The sequence below is a fragment of the Rhinatrema bivittatum genome, chromosome 7 (assembly GCF_901001135.1).
Source record: "Rhinatrema bivittatum chromosome 7, aRhiBiv1.1, whole genome shotgun sequence".
Taxonomy (NCBI): Eukaryota; Metazoa; Chordata; class Amphibia; order Gymnophiona; family Rhinatrematidae; genus Rhinatrema; species Rhinatrema bivittatum.
Genome location: NC_042621.1, coordinates 164,108,385 through 164,129,417, shown reverse-complemented (window position 1 = coordinate 164,129,417; position 21,033 = coordinate 164,108,385). Strand labels below are relative to the sequence as shown.

At 43.8% G+C, this 21,033-nt stretch overlaps 1 protein-coding gene across 2 annotated transcripts in view; it reads right to left on the bottom strand.

The window, feature by feature from the left end:
• The window catches only part of RASGEF1A (RasGEF domain family member 1A), a 47,712-nt gene extending 29,161 nt beyond the window's left edge, over positions 1-18,551 (bottom strand). The window contains exons 1-2 of one of the 2 annotated variants that reach the window (XM_029609469.1): positions 18,276-18,551; positions 8,604-8,783 (exon numbers count right to left, since the gene is read on the bottom strand). In XM_029609469.1, the coding sequence (XP_029465329.1) occupies positions 8,604-8,783; positions 18,276-18,299 (204 nt within the window). In that variant the 5' untranslated portion in view covers positions 18,300-18,551. Of the gene's footprint in view, positions 1-8,603; positions 8,784-15,148; positions 15,299-18,275 lie in introns of those variants that run through there. The other variant, XM_029609470.1, reaches the window with a different exon arrangement.
• Between the last annotated feature and the right edge of the window lie 2,482 nt (positions 18,552-21,033).

The window sequence follows — 21,033 nt, the reverse complement described above, 5'->3', positions numbered from 1 at the left end:
CACCCCAGAGAAGTATGCTACCAGGCCTAGAGACCCACGACTCGCAGCTCTTTGTAAACCCACCACACCAAGCTGAAAAGAAGACAGAGTGTCATATTTGAAGAGGATTAGAAACGTCATTAGGAGATGCAAAGGTATTTTTTTTTTTTTTGCCAAAAACATGCAGAAATGGTCATCAAGCACAGAGATGATGTATTTTGGGAAGAGAAGAGCGTGCATGTAGGCGCACGCTTGAAAAGCAGTTCCTGTGCCAGCCTGCGTTTGAACAAGTCCATCTTTGCTGCAAAATTTGAACGACTGCCTTCTGCCTTTCAAACCCCAGCAGTTTCTCTCTTTCACTAGGGCTTTGCTTTCCATGCTTTTTCCCACAATCTGGGCCATGTCTCTTGGCTGCCGTTAACTTCCATGTGATACCAATTAGGTCCTGCAACATTTTCTCTTTTCCCTCTGTGTGGGGTGGGTTTACCAACTTCTGTTTTCTGTTTCCTAAAGTATACGCAGCACATACTGCATGTTTCCAGCTCGGGGCCCTGCATGGTCTCCTAAAAACACAGCACCTTCCAGCTCCAAATAATTCCGGCACAAACCTTCCACACCGCTTTATCTGCTGTTTGACATTTGCTTCACACTATTTGGTGAAAACCTTATCATTCCTTTTAGGTCAAAAGGCAAAGGGCCTCTTAAAGGAGACTCTTAACACTTGGATGTAATTGCTGCGAGGTAAAGAAAAATGCATTTTTAGACACTGCACGTCCTCATGATAGGCTGCCAAAATCTGTCCAATAATAAGCAGCATTGTTTTTTGGGGGGAGAGGGCAGGCATGGGGGAGTTGTTCCAGTGGTTTCCAGCTGCTCATTTGAGTTTCCATCTCAGTGTGTCCTGGCCTCTAGTAGGGCCTACAGCACCGAGAGCGTTCATTTGCAACTACCCAGGATTTCCCCTCATGTTTAGCCCTTTCCCCCTTCTATTTAGTAGTCCAGTCAGCGCAGCAGCGGCAGCCCTGGGTCAGAACCTTGAACCTTGCCACTAGGTGTTGCTCGTATGCAGAAGCTGGTGGCTGAGACTCCCCTAGCCCCTCAAGAGCTGTGAATGGCGTGGCTCTTCGGCTTTTGAAATTAAGGAAGAAAAGCAGATGGGGGATAAAGGTCTGTACTGACCTCCCCTGTTATTTCTGTTCTGCTCCTCATCAGCAGGTTGGAGAGCAGTAGACAGGGAAAAGGGAGATAACATGAGGTCCTTTTTCCGAGGCATTTAGACAGATAACTCACTAAGTTATCTGGCTAAATAAATATTTGGGCACTTATCCGGATACATATTATCTGGATAACTTAGGGGCATTCTTGGGGGTGATTTACGTTAGCCAGATAACTAACTCCGATATTCAGAGTTAGCTGGATAACCTGTCCTAAGATTGGTCATATAAAAGTTCTTCGGCTAATTTAAGACAGCCAACTATATTCAGTAGTGTGGCTGCATTATTGAATATACCTCCAAAGTTAGCAAGATACATTTATCTGGCTAAGGGCCTGACTCATCAAGGTATTTTCCCACAGATACAGAATGGGAGAAAAGCCTTAGTGAATCAGGCAGTGACTCTGCTATGTGGACAGTGATTGAATATGGATCCCTATAGTCCCCCTGAAATGTTTTCACCAAATCAGGTTTAATACTGAAAAACAAACCACCTTCAGCTTTGTCAAACTACACACAAAACTGGTTTCACATCTATGGAAAGTTGCACGAGGGCTTTTCCATCTTTAAGTAGTCTGGCCTTTACTAATTTTTCAAAGTTTAAAACTCTCTCTTACAGAAGACTTTAATTTAACAGATTAAGAAATCCGACTGTGCCGAAATATCCTCTACCGGTGCTCCTTCATCGTGCCAAACCGGCACTGAACGCCCTCAGAAGGATAAAGTATGTTTTGCATCTTCTTCGGGTGCCTCCTGCTGAGCCTATGATGAAGCAGATGCAGGAGCTTGCTTTTTTCTTGATAAACCGTTTTCTGTGTTTGGCACAGTCTAAGCCCTGCCCATTGCCTAGTAGTTTGGGTCACATTTATTGTGCGTGTAATTAGAAAGACCTGAGCTTCTTAAGCTAGAAAGGTTATAACTAGGAGCTTTTGAAAGCATAGCCAGGTTAAAGGCACAGCAAAAACTGGACAGGCTCGAAGTACTATTGTGCAAAGAGATTCCTACGATATTCCCCAGCCGACACTGGAGCTATGCTAGGGAAATTAAATAGCACTACATTCAAAATGGATTTCCCCCAAGTTGAAATTGAAGCAATATACAATTCTGCTTTAATTGCTGGTAACGCAGTCAGCAAACATACAGTTTGTAGCTGCCTGTAGATTTAAAATTCCAACCAAAGAGTGGGCTCTAATTATTTTTAATTTTTTCATTCAAGTTTATTTGAACCATCAACTTTGAAACCCAATTACTGAAGAAAACCTACACACCCTGCATAGGAGCAGAAAGAGATAGAGTAACCACAGCTTGATTACTTTACCCAAGCATATTCCCACCAAAACATCTGCAAGTGGTGCTGCTGTTCTAGCAATCCATTACGGAAACTCAGACGCATAATTTGCTGGCAGGACATGAACCATAACTTTTACACCATTTTTTGAGGGAACAAAGCCACAATGCCTTTCACTGACAAGAATGCACAGTCAACTGCAGCCAGGCAAGTTCCCAGTTGCCACTCAAAAGTGCTCTGAAAAGCAACACAGACAACTGCTGGATAAAAAAAACAAAAAAACCCCTTCAGCCTGACATCAGTGCTGACAATCCAGAATCCCAGCCTGAGAAAGTGGTTTGTTGTTGTAGAACACATGCATGGTTGAATTTCCTCATAATCCACCTCTCACTGTGTAGCTTTTGTACCCTTGAATCGGCCATGTCAGAATAAATGTCTGTGGTTAGAAACTCAGAAAACAAGTCAAGTATCTCCCAATGCTTTGACATTCTAACACATCCCACTAGATGAGTGACGGCACAACAACATGTGATAAACATTGTTTTGTTTCAAGATCTTTGGGTTTATTAAACACAGAACCAGAAGGCCTTTTCAGAATAATTTACTCATGTATCTGAATTATTTTTATCCTGAGATAGGTACAGGTACTATGTGAGTGGAGGTTGACTGGGTGAGAGACAATAACAAAACTGCATTTATCTATTAGGCAAGTACCAGAGGGTTGCATCGTCAGCTGTCCCATATTGCCTTTAACATCCTTCCCCCAATTGGGCTAAGTCACGCTCTTTTGCGTATGAGATAATTCAGCTTCTTATGGCTGGTACTCTATTAAAAAGTAATTCTCACATAATCTTCTTCCAGTTCATGGGCGAAAGATCTTTGCTTGGTACGTGAATGTTCCCTTCTGGAAATTCAGATGAGCTGCATGCGTGATAGCCATATCTCCTTTGGAAGTACAGTACGTCACGTGTGCACCAGAAACATTTCACTGAGACATGAAGAAGGGGGCACCAGCAGGATTTTATTTGTAGCAAAAAAAAGGTTCTTAGAGTGGGCCACAACCACCATCTCCATTTTAAGACTGAAATATGCAACCACAAGAGGAAAATGTTCAAAAACAAACAATAAAAGTACCGAAACTTCTGTAGATGATGCTGAGTTGGGGCCCATCCACTGTGCATCTGACAAAATCAGTTGTTGGGTGCTGGGAAGCAAAGGAAAACAAATCTCAGCATTTTGACTTATCCCAACATAAAAAAAAAAAGGTTTGTGCATTACAAGAGAAAAAGGAGGTGGTGAATAGCTTTCGTGCTTAAAATGGTTGCTAAGCAGCATCTTTAGAAAAAAAGATCAAAAACTAAAGGCAGAAGACTTAATTTACAGCACAAGAATGCAGCGTCTTAAGAAAAAAAAAAACAGGAAGAAAGGAATGTTTGGGGGTGAGAGGAGAGGGGCTCCTCGTGCTTCAGCTGCTCAACGCTGGATCTTCCTGCTTGGGGAATATTTACTGGAACGCTTACTCAGACACGATAGCAGCAGAAGGGTACATTCCATTCCTAACCTCCAGAAGCGCCGTCTCCAGCAAGGCATTGTCCATGGAAAGAAACAAGCCTGCATGCCTGGATAAACAAGAGCTTGAGAAAGGCCCTCAGCGCGTGCTTGTCCCCCAAACAGAAGGCAAGCCAAGGTCGTTGTGTGCATGTGCCGATCCAAGAGGGACAGGGACTGGAATTTCCCTTCCACGGCCAGGAGACGCTGAAATTCCTCTTTACCGGACAGTTGGTGGTAAGGCGGAGATCTCTTTATAAACATGGAAGCTCACAACATTGAAAGGAGGGCATTGTGCTTGTTGGGTGCAAATGCCTCTCACAGACGCAGTCTCTCTAAACACATTCCTAGGAAAATAGGAGCTACTTAATCTGCATATCGTTCGCATTTGATTTATTTTCCAGCAGAGGGATCTGAACACTGGTTTCCTTGGGTTATAACCAGGGCACTAACCACAAGGCTGTGCCTCCAAGTTGCTTTTAGAGTCCTAGTTTATATATGTTCAAATGACAGCCTTTCCATACCAAATACACACTAACTTCTTTTTAAAAACTGCAGTTGCAGCAATGCGACAAGCAGAGATTTGGTTACTGAATGATGGAGACTCACTGATACAGGCAGGCAGTGATTGAGAGAAGCAATGTCCTGAGCTGTTAGAATGGTATAACCACAAAACTCAGGGTTAATAAGAAATGTTTGATTACTTTTTCTCTTTTGGTAGTTCTCATTTCAGAGCAATTTGGATTTGTAGGCTCAGTTTGTGTCAACAGAAGCTTGCATGCAGTGTCAGCTGTCAAAAAAACCCAATCAGACCAAATCCAAAATCTGATTGCTTCCAATCCAGGGGCACCACCCATGGCTGGACGTAGGCTTCTATGGGTATTATTGGTTGGCATTTCATGATCCGTGGCTCTAAATGGCTGTGGAGACGTTTTGCTTTAGTCTATTTCAGGGCAATTTGGATAAAGGTGAGGGCTTGCTGTATCAGTTCACTTCAACACACAGAAATAAAGGCCAACAAAAAAAGATAAGGTAATCTGTTTTTATTGGACTAACTTAATACATTTCTTGACTAGCTTTTGGGAGCAATACTCTTCATCCAGTCAAAAGAGAATACCAGGATATTTTTGTAAATTAGTATTAAATTCAGCAGGTTGTATCTCAAAAAATAATTTTAACTGAAGAAAAAAAACCAAAGAGAAATACAAGTCTGAAAGTGCTTTGAAATGGCAATTTAAGATGCAAAAGAGATGGCACCAGATACAAACAAAATGATGCCAAGTGTGGTTATTCCAGCTGCATACCGGATGGGAAAACAGATTCATAAAATGGAAGACTTGAAAATGTTTTCAACTTAGTTGTCAAAAACATAAAGCAACTGTAATGTCCTGAACTTAACAAGGGGAACAACTCTCCTACTACTTAAAACGCTAGCATGGTCTCTGTTGGAGAGCTGCAATATGTATATGGGAGTAAGTGAATGCAGACAGAGTCAAATATCCCCACCCTAAGCCACCACAAAATGTTTTTCAGGAACATGAGAAAAATGACAGAGGCTGAATACCTCCAGATATTTTGAAATTTACGCCGGTAAAGAAGTTCGCAGCGCGGAAGCCCTTGAGATAAAATGTTAAGACCCGCGTGTGTGTGCACACATGAACAGGGTGATTTTATAACAAAAGCACATATAAAAATCAGCTGTACACACATACACGTGCGCTCAATTCTATATAGACGCGCGCAAATGCCGCGTCTACCGCGTATGTGGGGGGAATTTTATAAGGGGTGCGGGCCATTTCCCAGTTCGCTCAGTGTAGGGAGAAGACTTCCTAACCCTCCTAGTTTTAAAGGCTGCCTTCTCCCCCATTAGACCAGACCCTTAAAACCCCACTGACGAGTAGGGATGTGCATTCGTCCTGGTTGGGCCACCCCGAAAAACGAAGCGCGCGCTAACCCCGAAAATCGGGGCGGCTGAAAAAAAAAAAAAAATCGGCCTGAACCGATTTCGGTTTGGCCAATAAACGAAGGCCAAACCGAAAGGTTCGGCCGAATCACATTCCCTACGGATGAGCCCTGATTTTTTTTTTTTTAATTTTTGCACGCCAGCAATAGCAGAAGCAAAGTTACACACTGGGGACCCCCAGCGTGTGTTTGCGCACCCAAGTAATAACGTGCACATCGCTTGGTCTTTCCCCGACAAGCCCTCGCCCCACCCAGACCATGCCCCACCCCTTTAACTTTTGGATTTGTGCACGTACCGGGAGATACGCTCTCTCTTAAATCCGCGCGGCGCCCGCCGGCCCAAGACACGCACACATCTCCCGGCTTCGGCTCGCATAAAATCCACCAACTCATCAGCAGCTCACTGGACAGATGAACCGAAGATGCAATGCTTTTAGGTTTTAAAGAACATTTGAGAGTTTTTATGTACACTGCGCACGATTCCTGTTACCCGCACCGAACAATTTATTTGAGGCAGGAGTCTATAAGATTCTTATAAAGATACAATAAAATAAATAACAGAACAGGAATGTCGACAGCAGCACTTTCTCGAGCCTGTCGATTTGATGAACAATGAGCCTTCCCCCTGCCAGCGGTGCTACAAATCTTTTCTGGAGTAACTGGAACTAAAGAGGGAAAGGTCTTTCAGCCTCGCTTCCTGATCGATCCTTGGCTTCTCTCTCTCCACTATCAATATCTATTGTGATGTGATGCTGCCACTGATTATAAACGTGGTATCAGTCCAAATCTCCTCAGGCTAAAACTGCTGACCACAAAATATTTCTTTCTTTCTTTCTTTCTTTTTGAATTTTTCTATACCGGCGTTCATGTACCAGGTACATATCACGTCGGTTTACATGAAAAATGGAAGTTGCATGAGAGCATTACATGGAACAGGGGATAAAATGGAACTTGGGTCCAATAAGATAAAATCTGGGTTAAATACAAATTGTTAAAACAACATTCAAGAGAAGCGTCATAACGATAAACATTAGATGATAACAATAAATTAACAGACAATAATAGCAAACAAACAAATAATAAATATTTATAAATGAAATTGGGGCATACATTGAGCTGTCGTCAACTCTGGAAAGGAGCTGTAAAAAGTCCAGACCGAATGTAGGAGTGCCCTGGTCAGGGGCATTAAAGGAGATCGGTTATGAGAGATAACAGATGTCTTAGGAGGGTGAGGGAGAGCGGATATACAAAAGAGGAGAGATGATTATTTGGAGTGGTCAGGATATTTCAGTCTTTAAACGGAGGAATGATCATCCGCATGGGGAAAAGCTTGGCTAAATAGCCATGTTTTGAGTTGTTTTTTTTAAAGTCAGGGGGGCCATGGTTCTATCAGTTGTTGAAGAGCTTTTTCAGGGTGGGAGGAGCTGCTTCTTTGGGCTTCCAGGCCAATTGGAATCAAGGCGCCATGAACCTTCACTCACAACTACTTGGATATATTCCCGCCATATCCCCTCCCTGCTTGCTTTAATCAAGTCACTGCAGTGACTCTCCTCAGTCGGGCGCCATTCAGCGGGGGCTCCTTTCAGAACCCTGCGATCACGGGACCTAAATCACGTCACTGGGTGTTGCCGATGCACCCCCTCCAGGGGGCTACGAGCGCTGCCTCTGCAGCATCCCGGCTGGGCCTGGGGGGGAGGGGGAGATAGCCAGGGGGGTGAAAGAGCTGACCTGGGAATCTAACGCACAGCACTGCCGCTGGGGCAGAAGGTTGCCCCCCCCCCCCCCCCCCGGTTTAAAAACCCTTTTGATCCCGGCTGCTCTGGGTTGGATGTGAACCTAAAGCTAAAAGAATCCCTAATGCAATTTCAATCCAACCACTACACCACTCTGGCCCTGCAGAAGTTTCAGTGAAGATCAGCAGCATTAGGCTGCTAAGCCTATATTAAAAATACAGTATTTTTGACCTCACCGAAAACAAGACGTTTAATTGTTACTTCAAAGATCCAACGTCCAGAAAATAAGGAGAGATAGCCAAATATCATACATCAAATTCTGTCCTTGCCTAAAATAAAGACCAAGCCTTAGTTTTATCACCTGAGGTAGCTTGTAGCTCTGAAGAGCAAAACTGTGATCAGAAAATATTGCCTCTGTACAAAATGTTATTGCAGAAACCAGGACTATAGCCAGCGGTAACCAGTCAAGAGAGCGCCAAGGGAGATTAATTTGATTAAACTCTTTGTCTTTTGGGTCAGTCTGACTAAAGGATACATAAAACACGTATCAGAATTATAGCTGACCTGATCTACTTACCAAGGATAGAAAACAGTTAATAACTAATCTGGGCTGCATTAGGAAACAGCAGCTTCCAGAAACACTACTGAGACCATTTCTCATTGCTTCATATTCAGAAAATCTAACAGGAACTGAACTGAAAGAGTAAACATTGCTGGATTTAGGTTAGGTGTTATCACACCAGTTTGCGCAGAATGACTGTGCACACATTATGAATCTAATTCGGTATCATTTATCACAAATTTAAAGGATCTAAACGTAGACAATAATGCATGTGCTGATTTTGTTTTACAGCAGTGGGCTAACAAATAGGTTACTTACATCTGGATAATAGTCCACAGTTGGCACAAGGCGCTCGATTAATGCCTCCAATGATCCAGAGACCAGACTCCCATCCTGATAAACCAGGTCGCCACATCTCTCCCCCATATCTGGCTGCACCTGGCCACTACAACTGGAACCAAGCATGCTGGGAAATATTGGAGTCTGGGGCATAGTTTCCTGTAGTAAAGAGATGAAGATATTGTTAGATAACTCCTGTACAAAAGTTTGAATTTTTCAGTGCACCACGATGGGATTGTGTATTTTAGTAAAATCACCATTCCGAGACAATTTCTCACAGACTCGGAATTCTGAAGTATTATATATCAATAAGGCATTGAGTATTTGTGTAAAGTACAGAAAATGCACATTTTCTATAAGCCATACAGCTTATATAAACCTGTTTTGAGATGGTTTTTTTACATCTTGTCCTGCATAACCATGATGTGCTGCCTCTTTAGGGTCTCTTGTGCTTGTAAGAGATTGCTCAGTCCTAAGAATGAGAATTGTGATGCAAAACATAGCACTTCTGCTAGTTAAAGCACGCGATCACTTGTTAAGATGTGTGGCTCTTAAAAGTTGTTCATATATTAATGACAATGATTGGAATGGGAAAAAGCTATGGAATAATATGGCAAACTTTTTATTTAGCATGTTTGGTGTTTTGTAGTATCGCATATTTTTTTGGGAGAGTGACTTCTAGCAATAACACGGTCATGTAGAAGGCAATAAAGGCAAATGAGTGATCTACATCCTGATTTATCGTACTGTATAATATTACAATCAAGAAAAAAGAAGCTGAGTACAGAGCATGGATTAAGGATTCCTGGTTTCCTATCCCACTTTCTTCACCAACTATATGAGACCTTCAACGAGTCCCTATCTCCCTAGGCCTCAGTTTATCAATCTACGAATAGGAAATTCATTTTATTTTTCCATCTCAGCAGCTGTCAGCATGCAGCACACAAGCTAGTGCATTTGATCTTGGCCCCAGAAGTGACTGCATGATTGTCGCATAAATGCACCAAGGGGAATGTGCGGTACCAAATAATTACAAACTTTTAGACTAACACACATCCTGTACTGCCAGATGCAGTCTATGTTGTATGTTCAAGGAAATATAGACAAGCCACTGTATCAGAACAAGGTCTGAAATGAAACGGTTTAGGGGCTACTTCAGTTCAGCTTGCTCTAAGACAGTGCTGCAAGAAAGTTGGAAAGACACAGAGCCAGGCTGCCATGGGCCACCACAGCAGCTGAGAAGCAGGGGGGTTGCCCACGTGGCTAGATGGGAAAGGGTGTGACTGAAGTGGGCAGAGCACAGAGCAGATTTAAAAAGAGCTACTCTGCTCCCTAATTCAGCCCCTCTCTGTGTCAGTTTTCCTCTCCCCCTGTCCTGTGTAGGGAACAGGAAGGGAGAGGGTGAGCCTGCAGCAGACAACAGAGAAGAAAAGAACCTACTCTGTTCCCCAATCTAGCCTCTGGTGATAAGGGAATACAAATCTGGGCAGTATGAGAGGGGTAAAAGTGAGGAGAGATGGGGGAAGAGGCCAATACTCGGGTAGGTTGCATGAAAGTGGGTGAATGCTGAGGATGTGAGCAAGAGGTTGACAGCTAGGGATTGCACAAGGAGAAGGTGAATGCTATCTCCTTCCCCATCTGCCTGAAGTCAACAATTCAAATAAACTTGGCTATCTGGCAGAGGGATGAGGAAGGGTTATGCACACCCACAGACACACAATATACACTAACATCCTTTCAGCCAATCAGGTATGGATTTCTTTTCATTTAAAAATGTATACATTTCTTGATTTTTTTTATTTTTTTTTTTGCAATCTATCCCATAAATCACAGATGACATATTCAGACATTGTGACTTGATTTCTGAAACATGTCGAGTTGAGTTTGGCATTTAGCCAGACAAATGCTATGATTTAAAAATCCTGCCAATCTGACACTCCTGACATAGGCAGATAACTTTTTGCAGGATAAGAAGCTATTTGGCTAGTCAGGGATGGTCTAAGGGCATTCTGGGATGAAGCGCTGTTATTCTGCTAAGTTAGATGAATAGCCCCGATGCTCAGTGTTATCCAGCTAAAGTAGTCAGATAACTTTAGTTAAAGCAAAGAACAAACCTAAAGTTTGCCAGATAAACTTATCTGGCTAACTTTAAGATAGCCAGGTACATTCATCAGCATGCCTGCACAACTGAATATCCTGGCTAGATTTGCTGGATAATATCATCCAAATAGCTTTCCTAACTTGCCAGCGGTTGAATGGCTGAATTTGAACTTCATTATCTCTCTCTATATATACACACATTTATAAATAAATATACATTTTAAATATTTAAAAGTAGGAAGTCAAATTATGTGTTTTTACAAGATCATTCTGGGAAGGGTATTGATGGGATAATTATAGCTTTTTTTTTTTTGGGGGGGGGGGAGGGGGCATTATACAAAGCTGATGATTTACCTAGGGGTGCTAATACCCATGCACTGGCCCTGTAAATAGCTACCAAAATTAGCAAGGCTACTGCCCTGGCATCTGGCCTCTTAGGGCCCCCAGGGACTTATTGAACAGTACCGAGGACATGACTTGAAAAGAGCAAGCAAAATTACAAGATCAGGGCTACAATACACTGTTGTAGAAATATCTTTGATTTGGTAAGGTGCCGTCATAAATTTGAAAATGACTTTAGTAAACTGACTAATTGAATTAGGTGTCTGAATGGCTATCGGGTGATGTAACTAATACTGTAGTTAGCCAACTACTGAGGCCCTGAAGTATTTCTGTTAAAAGTCCTGGAACCCTTTTTGTAAGGGGCAGGGTTAGGGATGGAGCCAGCACAGTAACAGGTAAGAAGTAAAAAGACTACTTGCTCCCCGCTCCAGCTTTCCAGGACTGAATTAATGCAGAGACATGCAAGGCAAATCTTATGTTTTCTAAAGGAGCTTCAACAGACATTTAGAAAGTTAGCTCTCTCATTCAGCGACCGTAATCCAGCTGAACAAGCATCATAACTGTAAAATGTACCAGGATAACAGTTACGAGACACTGTGAAACCAAGAAAGAGCTTGCTTTCCCATCAGGTCTCGAAGGAAAAAGGGCTGGCTTACTAAACTGTCCATTTTGTTATTTCCAGTCCTTCTTGCTGGCAACCGCTGAGTGCTTTTCTCTGAAACGAATGCCCACATGCACATTTGGTAGGCTGGTGCCTGATGTGTAATGCTGCCCCCTTTTGTCGCCTACAAGAGTCAAGATGCATCACTTCTGGAATGCACTCTGTTTCCACAACTGAAGGGGCTAGTAAACACCGACGGGTAAAGTAACGAAACTGCAAACCAAAGCGAGAAGCTTAAGGAACACATTAAACTCAGGCACTTTCTTTCAGCCAGCAGTCATACCTCCCAACTGACAGCAAATCAGTGTTGAAGACTACATGCAAAAAAAAATATATATAATGCAATGTAGACGTGAAGAAAAGAAAAGCATTAGGTTGCTCTATACTGTACATCCGAAAGCTACAGGGAAACAGAATGGGTTCCCAGTCACCACAAAACTGCTTGGAGGCTCCACCTGTCCTGACAAGGCAAGTAAGGGACTGCTCATCAAAGTACATTATTTGGTGAACCCCATTATATAACTGGGTTTGTGTCTGTACCCATCTGAGGAATGTGTGCTCAGAAGAGAAGAATGAATAACGATGTGCTAATCTCTCTCACTGAATGATGTGAGTGCTAAATATAATCCTGAAGGGAAACCAACTTCTAGTACATGTTGTAATTTTAGGAACTAGCCGGACTCGTCTTGGTCTTAAGTAACGTGGAACCTCGTTATCTCTTTGCTGAGTAATGGGTGCTGTGCTGCTGCATTCAGTTGGGATGCCTCTCCAAGCTAGAACCTTTTCTGTCCATGGCATGAAGACTAGGAGATCTTCAATAATCCCCCATCAATACTGGGTCTGGAACTGAAGGCCAGGGGTAAAGCAAAGAGGATCTGCAATCCAGAAAAAGCATTATCCTGGAGGGAGGGGGGCTTACTAAATCGGGCCTGAATGACATCTTACCGGAGTTTGAGTGATTTTGTCATTTTTGTTTTTTTTAAGAGAAGCAGTAGAGATGAAAATTCTGAATAGTAAAGTCACATTTATTCCAGTGATAAAACAATTCGGCTGGGAGCCCAGGGCACAATTCCAATTTAGTTTATAATAAATTGATAATTTCTCACAGAGAGGAGACTTGTTCGTAGCTAACATCTCCTGGGGTAAAGCTCATGGCTTTTCTTCCAGACAGAATATTTATCAGGTTGAATATTTCAATCAGTTAACATCAGGGCATTGTTACAGTACCAATTCAATCCTGTGCTACATTCTATCCAGTTTTGGGAAGCAACAATTTTTTATTTGGCTTTTAATATGAAATTCCTGCAATAGCAAACCTACAGAGAAGTCAAGGAACAGATCTTTTTTTTTTTTTTTTAACCAGCTGACATAACATGGAGATTATCCCTACCAACTACTGTTTAAAACAAAGGCCAAGGCTGCAACTCAGGTTCGCCCTTAGAAAACAAAACAGTTTGTTGCTATTTGCAGCTCAGAACTACAAGCAAACAGAATGGTACCTTGCCAGTCCCCTCTAGGGAAAGTCTGCTCTGAGACGTCATTTGTTCTGCAGAAGGAACACCCAGCTCTTCCCTCCAGAATTCTTGTTTTCGAGGCTGGTTATGATGACATTTTACATAACCGAGGTCCCGATGTAATAAAGGTGTGCTCACCTACGTGCATGTGCACCTTTACTCCCAATGCAACCAGATTAGCCTTGCATACAAAAAACCCCCAAAAAACTGTGTGCACAGATTAATACTGCTTCATGCAAACCCCATGGTAATCAAGGGATTAGCCATTACTCCCAATGCACAGATGTGCCCAGGTTTAACTCATGTTTTCTTACTGCTGGGAAATTAACTACCAGTCAGAGGTGGAGTACACTTAACCCACATTGCTGGGGGGCTAGGGTTAGTCTACGGGGCTGAACCTGGAGTGTGGGTGGTGTGGGGGGGGTCCTGGACTCGGGATTTCTGCACATCAATCATGTTTATGCATCAAAAAAAAAAACATGCTTTCTGCACAGATCATGCTTTATGTTCCGAAAACATGGTTAATGCATACAAAGCACGTTTTTGAGTTAGAGCCCTTTTTTTGTAAACTTCAGCAGGCTGATGCAGTACCGTGTGCTGGCCGCAGCTCACAACTCAACGCGCGATGGGATGCGTGTCCATAACCCCCCCGATGCAAAACAAGTCCCGATGCGTCCAAAACACACGCGTAGGTAATAGTGCTCATCATTATCTATTCCCCTTAATGCAAAAAAAAAAAAAATGTGCGCCTGACATGCACATTTTTACTCGCCATAATTAACGCCTGCCCCAAGCAAGAGTTAATTTTGGAGAAGCCCAAAAAGTGTACAGAGAAGCAGAAAATACTGCTTTTCTGTACATCCTCTGACTTAATATCGTGGTGATATTAATATCATGGTGATATTAAGTCAGAGGAACTAAAAAATTTGAAATGTCCCATAAATTTTTTTTTTTTAAAAAGGGTGCCGGCAGTCAGGTTAGGAAGAGGGACGCTCAATTAATGAGCGTCCGTTTTCCTAACCTGTTGACAGCCACCTCTCCTGGGTGCCCGCTGCCGAGGAGGTGCACAATTTCCCCTAGCGCCTCCTTTTTACCGCGGCAGCCCAAAGAGGTGGATCGGTGAGTGTCACTGGAGCAGGCGTTCAATCATGAGCGCCCATTTTAATGTGTGCTGATGTTGCATCGGCCTGTAGATGCATTAGCTTACTATTAGCTAACGTTTTTTTAGCGCAGGGGTAAAGAACACGTGCACTGCAGTTCAGCACACAGTTTTGTACTCACATCTTATTACATCAGCCCTCAAAGTTGGGCAAAATGCAGCCCTTGGAGCCATGCCTTTCAATCCCCTCATGGCTATATATGTAGACTAAACATGTCAGTCAGATTGCTGCCAGCTCCCTGTGGTGCTATCTCTATGATGCAGTAATCTGGGCATTAAGAAACTCTGCACTGGTTTTCAGCGCACATTTTTAACGTCCAGATTATTATTATTTTTTTTTTTTTTACTCCAGATGCTGTAAGCTAATGCCATGCAAATACATTTTAACTCAGGAAAGGGGGAGAGTGCAGCATCTCTCACAGTCCTGTTAGTCGGGGCATCGCTGCAGCCACCGCCACTCAGGCAGATAAGTCCATATTTATCTAGTTAAGTGGCAGCGGTAAGCCTGGTAAAGTCCAGACATTGTCCTTTTTTTTAGAGGGTTTTAAGCAGCACTGAAAACTTAACTCCATCTCTGACCCTGGAGTTAAGATTCCAGCACTAAGACCAATGCACCTCTCTGTATTGGGGAGTGCTGCTTAATGCCCTCATTTGCATGGGTTTTCCATGCGAGGGCACTAAGTAGTACGTAGCACTCTCATTTTGTGAGTATAAGACTCCTTGAATCAGCAATAAGGTTAATACTCACAAAATGAGTATTCCCATGCAGGCAAATCTGTGCGTTGGCCTGAAGGCACCTTTCTGCATCGGCCTGTCTGTAGGGGAGAGCTACCTGCAGTCCACTTCTGCCACTAACAGCGGTCAGCAGCCCACAGAAGAGGCAGGGCTGTCTGCTCAGTCACCTGTGCTGGATAACATACTACTTGAGGTTTCATTTGTGTTGTAAAGAGACTCCACACACTCCCTGGGCTCCTCCCCCTGCACTTGTTTACCTGGCAGAGATTCAATAAGATTACAACAGGCTTCTGAGCGCAAGGACCTTTCACTGCACAGCAGGAGCAGGACCACACATCAGCCCGTTTGCCTCTCAGTGGCAAAGTCAGAGCAGCCAGAGATATTTCCACCAGAATTCCAGCTAGTGTATCAGCAGATGTGAATGCAATGTCTCTTTCCTATACCCACATCCATGCTCCCTATAGATTATGGCACCCCAAGCAGGTCTGGTCCAGTACAAAAATCTACATAGTGGGTGAGGCAAGTCTTATAAATAGATCCCAGACTTTACAAATTTCATTTTAGGAGATACGTGCCAGTTTTTAAATATGGTGGTCTCTAAATATCCCTACGCATTCTAGAATAGTGCGGGGTTTCCATAACAATATGAAGATCACATTTCAGTTGTAATTGTGTTTTCTGTCGAGCCCCGGCTTTGCACAAAAGCTGTCGGGAATTAATGGAAATCTTATCCTCTACAGAAACACTACTTAATATTTTTTGCTAAACATTTAGAAAACATACTGGGTCAGACTCAACTTCCATCGAGCACATTATCCTGTCTCCAGGTATTTATGGGGACAAGATGTAAGTAAAACCTTCCTGTCAGGAGAGAAGGCGCACACATTGTCAAGTCAGAAGAAGCAACCTCTTACTTGGCTAAAGATCAGGCATTACAGGATGGATACTATCAAAATTATGCATTTTTTGAAAAACAAAACAAAAAAAACACCTTCTAATGAAAGTAACTCATTGTAGCTGTTGAATTACCATTGGGTTGCACAATATGATTTCAAAAACAACAGCGGTGAATTACATTTCACTTCTTCACATGACAACATTCTATATCTAATCACGGGATGTATAATCATGCATACCAAATGCAATCTGAATCAGTGCCGCAGGAATTACAAAAACACACACACAACATAACAACGAACGGCACTTCCCAGGGATGCAGTTTACAAAGTGTGTCATTCGCCCGAAGCACACAAGCAGAAGCCTTTTATTTCGGGGGGGAGGTACGGATGCAAACTTTACAGTGATGCGTTCTGTCTGTCCTGCCTTAAAGAGCATGCAGTCAGGCTCGAACCACTGGAAAATAGGCACTGTCTTATCAGGATGGCAATGAGGACTTACAACAATAAATACTTTGGCCTGCCTTTCTCTCACAGCCCATCAACTTGACCTATTTTTTTTTTTAAACCCAGTCTGTATTCCTTTTGTCTCTAGATCTCTAGATTTTGGAGAGTGCGAATGGGAAGTCTCTCCTCTAAAACTTTTATTAGGCAAATAGAGATGACTGTAGCGGAGAGAGTATTTTATTGGTCACAGTCTTGGGCTATCGTGGTCCCCGCCACGGTGACCGACCCTGCTGGCAGAGTACGGTGGTGGTGGTGGTTTGGCATCACAACAGCTGGTCTTCCACAATGCTTTCTCAGTGCCCAGGCCCTAGCTTCCAAGATCTGACAAGATCGGGTTCTCCCAAGGCAGTGTTGCCGGGAAGAGGTGACTGTAGGGGATCGAATTTCCCAGCCAGGGAAAGATAATGTGCTCTCCTGCAAACTGACCGCAAGTAACCCTATCGCCTCTGAGCAGCAGGAACCAGCCACATTCAACTTAATGGTCGTGGATCCTGAAGTTCCTATCCTGAGCACCTCCTCAACAAAAACACCTGTTTTTATAATCCTTTGAGCAGCAGGACTTATTGGGTGACTCATCTGACATCCCTCAGCCTTCCTTCACACCTGCTTCCTCCACAAGGAGAGAGCAAACTTCATTGTAAGCAACTTCCCCGTGCAACAAACGCGCACAGCCTCCCCCCCTCCCAATCATTCCTTTAAAAAAAAAAAAAATTGTTCACTTTCTATTCCATCCTGTCATACAGCTAACACAATTACACGATAAGACACTGAAAGGAAACAAATACGCAGCAACTAACTGCTATACTTTACAAATCGGAGGGGGAAACTTTCCTTCGCCGAAAAATGGATCTATGACCTTTTTGTTCCTGTTTGCCAATCTCGCTTTGGTGTAAGAGAGGATTTGTGTTTGTTACTGTACTGGGTTATCAGCCCCTCAGTCCCCCGACACTTTACTCCAAGGAAGCGATCTGACAGGCCCCCTTTGCCCCACAACGCTGCCTCCCGCTTGTAATGCCAGTCGCTATTGGCAGTAGAAGGAAGTGCTGTGAGAAAGGAAGTTATCTGCTGTGGGGGGAAAGACATTAATCTCTAAAGCTGCTCGTGATGTAAGCACTCGCTTGATGTCTGGGCTGGGGGGATCTGAGTTATCATTACCGCCGAGCTCGAATGGATTCTGTCTTTTTCAGGAGTAAATTACAGGTCCAGTTCCAAGGCGTCTGACCTGCGGCTCCCCCGAGAAGTATAACCTGGGTGGGGGGGAAATGATCACGCCTGGGTTCGAAAGGTGCAAAATACACCTGAGGTCTCCCCTCCCTCTCCCTCCCTGTGGGACAGGTGAGATGAGCTGCCGTGCATCTGATATCCAAACACAGTCACCCCCGCGAAACCAGCAAATACGCTCTCCTAGATCCGCAATGCCCAAGACACGCACCCCACCGACTGGTAACAGACACTTCGCTGAAGTTTCCTAAAAAAAAAATCCCATCCGCTTGCTCGGAAGCTGAAATGAACATTAAAATCCCCTTCAATCCAAGCTCAATCTTTGTAATAAAGTCACTTAAATGCTATTCTTTCGGTTTTCTTCTAGGGTGGGCTCCGCCGTTTTAAACAACATGTTTGCGCTTCAAGGCTCCTTGTCGCTTGCCCATGCACACACACACACACACACTTTCAGCATTATTTCCTTCTCAATGCAAAGCCATCAAGGTAAGTAGCCAAGGCGCAGAAATTCCTCACCCTCATTGTCTGCACTATGTACATAAAGAGGCGCGGACGGTCCGCAGGATGCCGAAGGCTGCCGTGTGCTCACGCTGCCGCTAAAAGCTTTCACTCCCCCAGTGACAGCGAAAATCCTCTGGCTGCAGCTCTCATTCCCGCCAAAGCCAGATCTGAGGCAACTCCAGAGCCTGAGCGAAAACAAAGCCCCCCCCCCGGGCTCCCACGGCCCTGATTTACGTCAATCTCCGGCTGGCGCTTCTCGGCTCAGGATTCAAACCAAGTCTCGTTGGCAGCTTTTCCTTTTCTCTGTAAAGTAAATAAGCCGCGAACCCCGCCCCCTGCCCCCCCCCTCCCTCTCCGAGCTCCGCCCTTTTCCCTTTTTTGGACGTGAAAGCCGCGAAGCAGGTTCGGCCGGGCGGCGGCCCCTCCCCCCGGAACTGATGCTCCTTGACAGCTAGAAGAGAGCGAGAGAGAGAGAGAGAGGGGGACTGTGTAGGCTCAGGCTACCGCACAAGACTTGTGCAAGGAAGTGGTTATTTTAATTTATTTTTTTTTACTTCTTTCGCTGAGGGGGTTGGGACTAAGCAAAGGATGATCAGAAAACAATTTGAAGCAAAAAAAAATAATTCATACTTTTCTTTGACTTTCTGTTGTTGCAAAACATCTTTTTCTTTTCTTTTTTTTTTTTTTTTTTGTAACAGATGCCCAAAGCACTTTGAACATAAAAAACGGACCCTCCAAGGAACAGAAAAAGGAAAGATAGTAGAAAACTAAGGTAATGGTGATAGTTATAGTGCCAGAGAATCAAGCACAGGAGAGAAGAACAAGAGAAGAAACTACGGTGCAGATGAGACTTCACAATTTGTTTGACAAATTTTGGGAGTGTAGGGTACTCTGAGGATATTTTAACATAGCTTTGCTAAGTTAGATCCTGTGTCACTGAATCAGTCCACAGAAAACAGCCTTCTTCTTCCTCTTCCAGCCCCATGCTTCCCAGTGTAGACAACGGGACCAATGTAATAAACTGCGCTTAGCTTGTCACATGTATTGGCATGCAGTTTACCGTGTCGATGGTACAAGTGTATATAATGTGTCAGTGCAAAAAAATGATTTGCACATACCAGCTTATAAACTGGCACCTGGTTTTGCATGAGTGCATGCAAATGGCATGGAAAAGAGGCAGTTACCTATTGATAGGCAGTGCAGGGAGCCGCGCTAGCAGGGAGAACGGTTAGTGTGGGTTTTTTAAAGCAGGTTTCTTAGCCTTTGGATCAGGGCAGGAGTTAAGTGGAAGCACCAACACTAGAGGTCATTTTACTCCATTGCTTGCATTGGTGTGGTTGTATGTCCATGCAGCTCTGGTGTAATCATGGATTACATGCATTTTTTCCTGATGCTCTGGTACATTTTGCTTGACAGCAGAAGAATAACAGCGGTAGAAGCCTTACAACATGGCAGAAGAGAGAGGTCGGAGAGGGAACAGGTTGACAGAAGGCAGTTTTTTGCTGAGGAAGAGAGGAAAGCCCAGGAGGAGCAGGTGGTCTTGGCTCAAGCTGCTTACAGAAGGGCATGCAGGCAGCGGATATAATGCCTGAGGACAACACTGCTGGAGATGCCAGAGACGGATGTAGTGCATGCTATAGACTGAGCTCCAGAGCTATTCTCAATCTGTATGAAGAAATCAGAGAGGACCTAGATCCTCTGACAGAGCATAGATGTTCCATTCCGGTCCTGGTTAAGCTTCTTGGAGCCCTGCATTTTCTCATTTCAGTGGCTGTGGTGGCTGGCATGGAGCAGTCAGTGTACTCCAGGCATTTCAGCTAGCTACTGAGGGCCATGATGAAATGGCTCAGGCAGTATATCAAGTACCCATAGCAGCGTATGGCGTGACAGGAGATGACGCGCGCGTTCCTTGACATAGCTGGCATGCCGAATGTAATGGGTTCAATTGCTTGCACCCATGTCACTCTCACCCTCCCACCTGGGAAAGAAATGGCATACTGGAAAAGGAAGCATTTCCACTCCCTGAACATTCGAGCTGTTTGTAAGGTGCAAATAAAAATCCCTCAGCACTGGCACAAAATTTCACGGACAGGAAATATGGCAAAAGCTGGTTGCTTGGTAAGTTACATACGAAAGTCCATACAAAACACATTTTTAAAGTTGTAATCAGCTCTCTGTAGTTAGGGGTGGGTTATAACACTACCAAAATATTAGTTAAAAGTAAGCTTGCAAGAGAGGGTACCAAAGGCAAAATAGTTCATGCTTTCTGGTACATGGGTGCCTAAGCGCTGACTAATCTGGAACTCAGCTCTGCGGCTGACATGTGTAGCAGATCAGTAGGCGTTTTTGCTCCCATGCAGCAGAAAGCATGTACTGTTCTGCTTTGGATACCCTCCCCTGCAAGCCCCTGTCACATGATAGGGGCAATGGTTGGCCCGTGCCATTTTGACTAATGGCAGCTGCGGTCCCAGGAGTGGGATTTGCAGGACAATATTGGTGAATCCTGGGGGGGCTCAGGAGAGTGGGCTAGGGTTTTCAGCTGGTGAGGGGCACTCAATATTCTACTAAAAGGGAAGGTGTGGGGTGGGTTAGAGGGTTTTGTTTTTTTTAATGTAGCATTTTCATATATATAAAAAAAAAGACAGAAAAAACATCATGAAATTTTGTGCTTTTTTCTCAATGTTTTTTTAAATTCCAAAATGAAATGAAATAGGAAATATTGTCAGTATTTCCTATTTGGTTTCAAATGAATGCCCATCCCCTACTGTCTGGT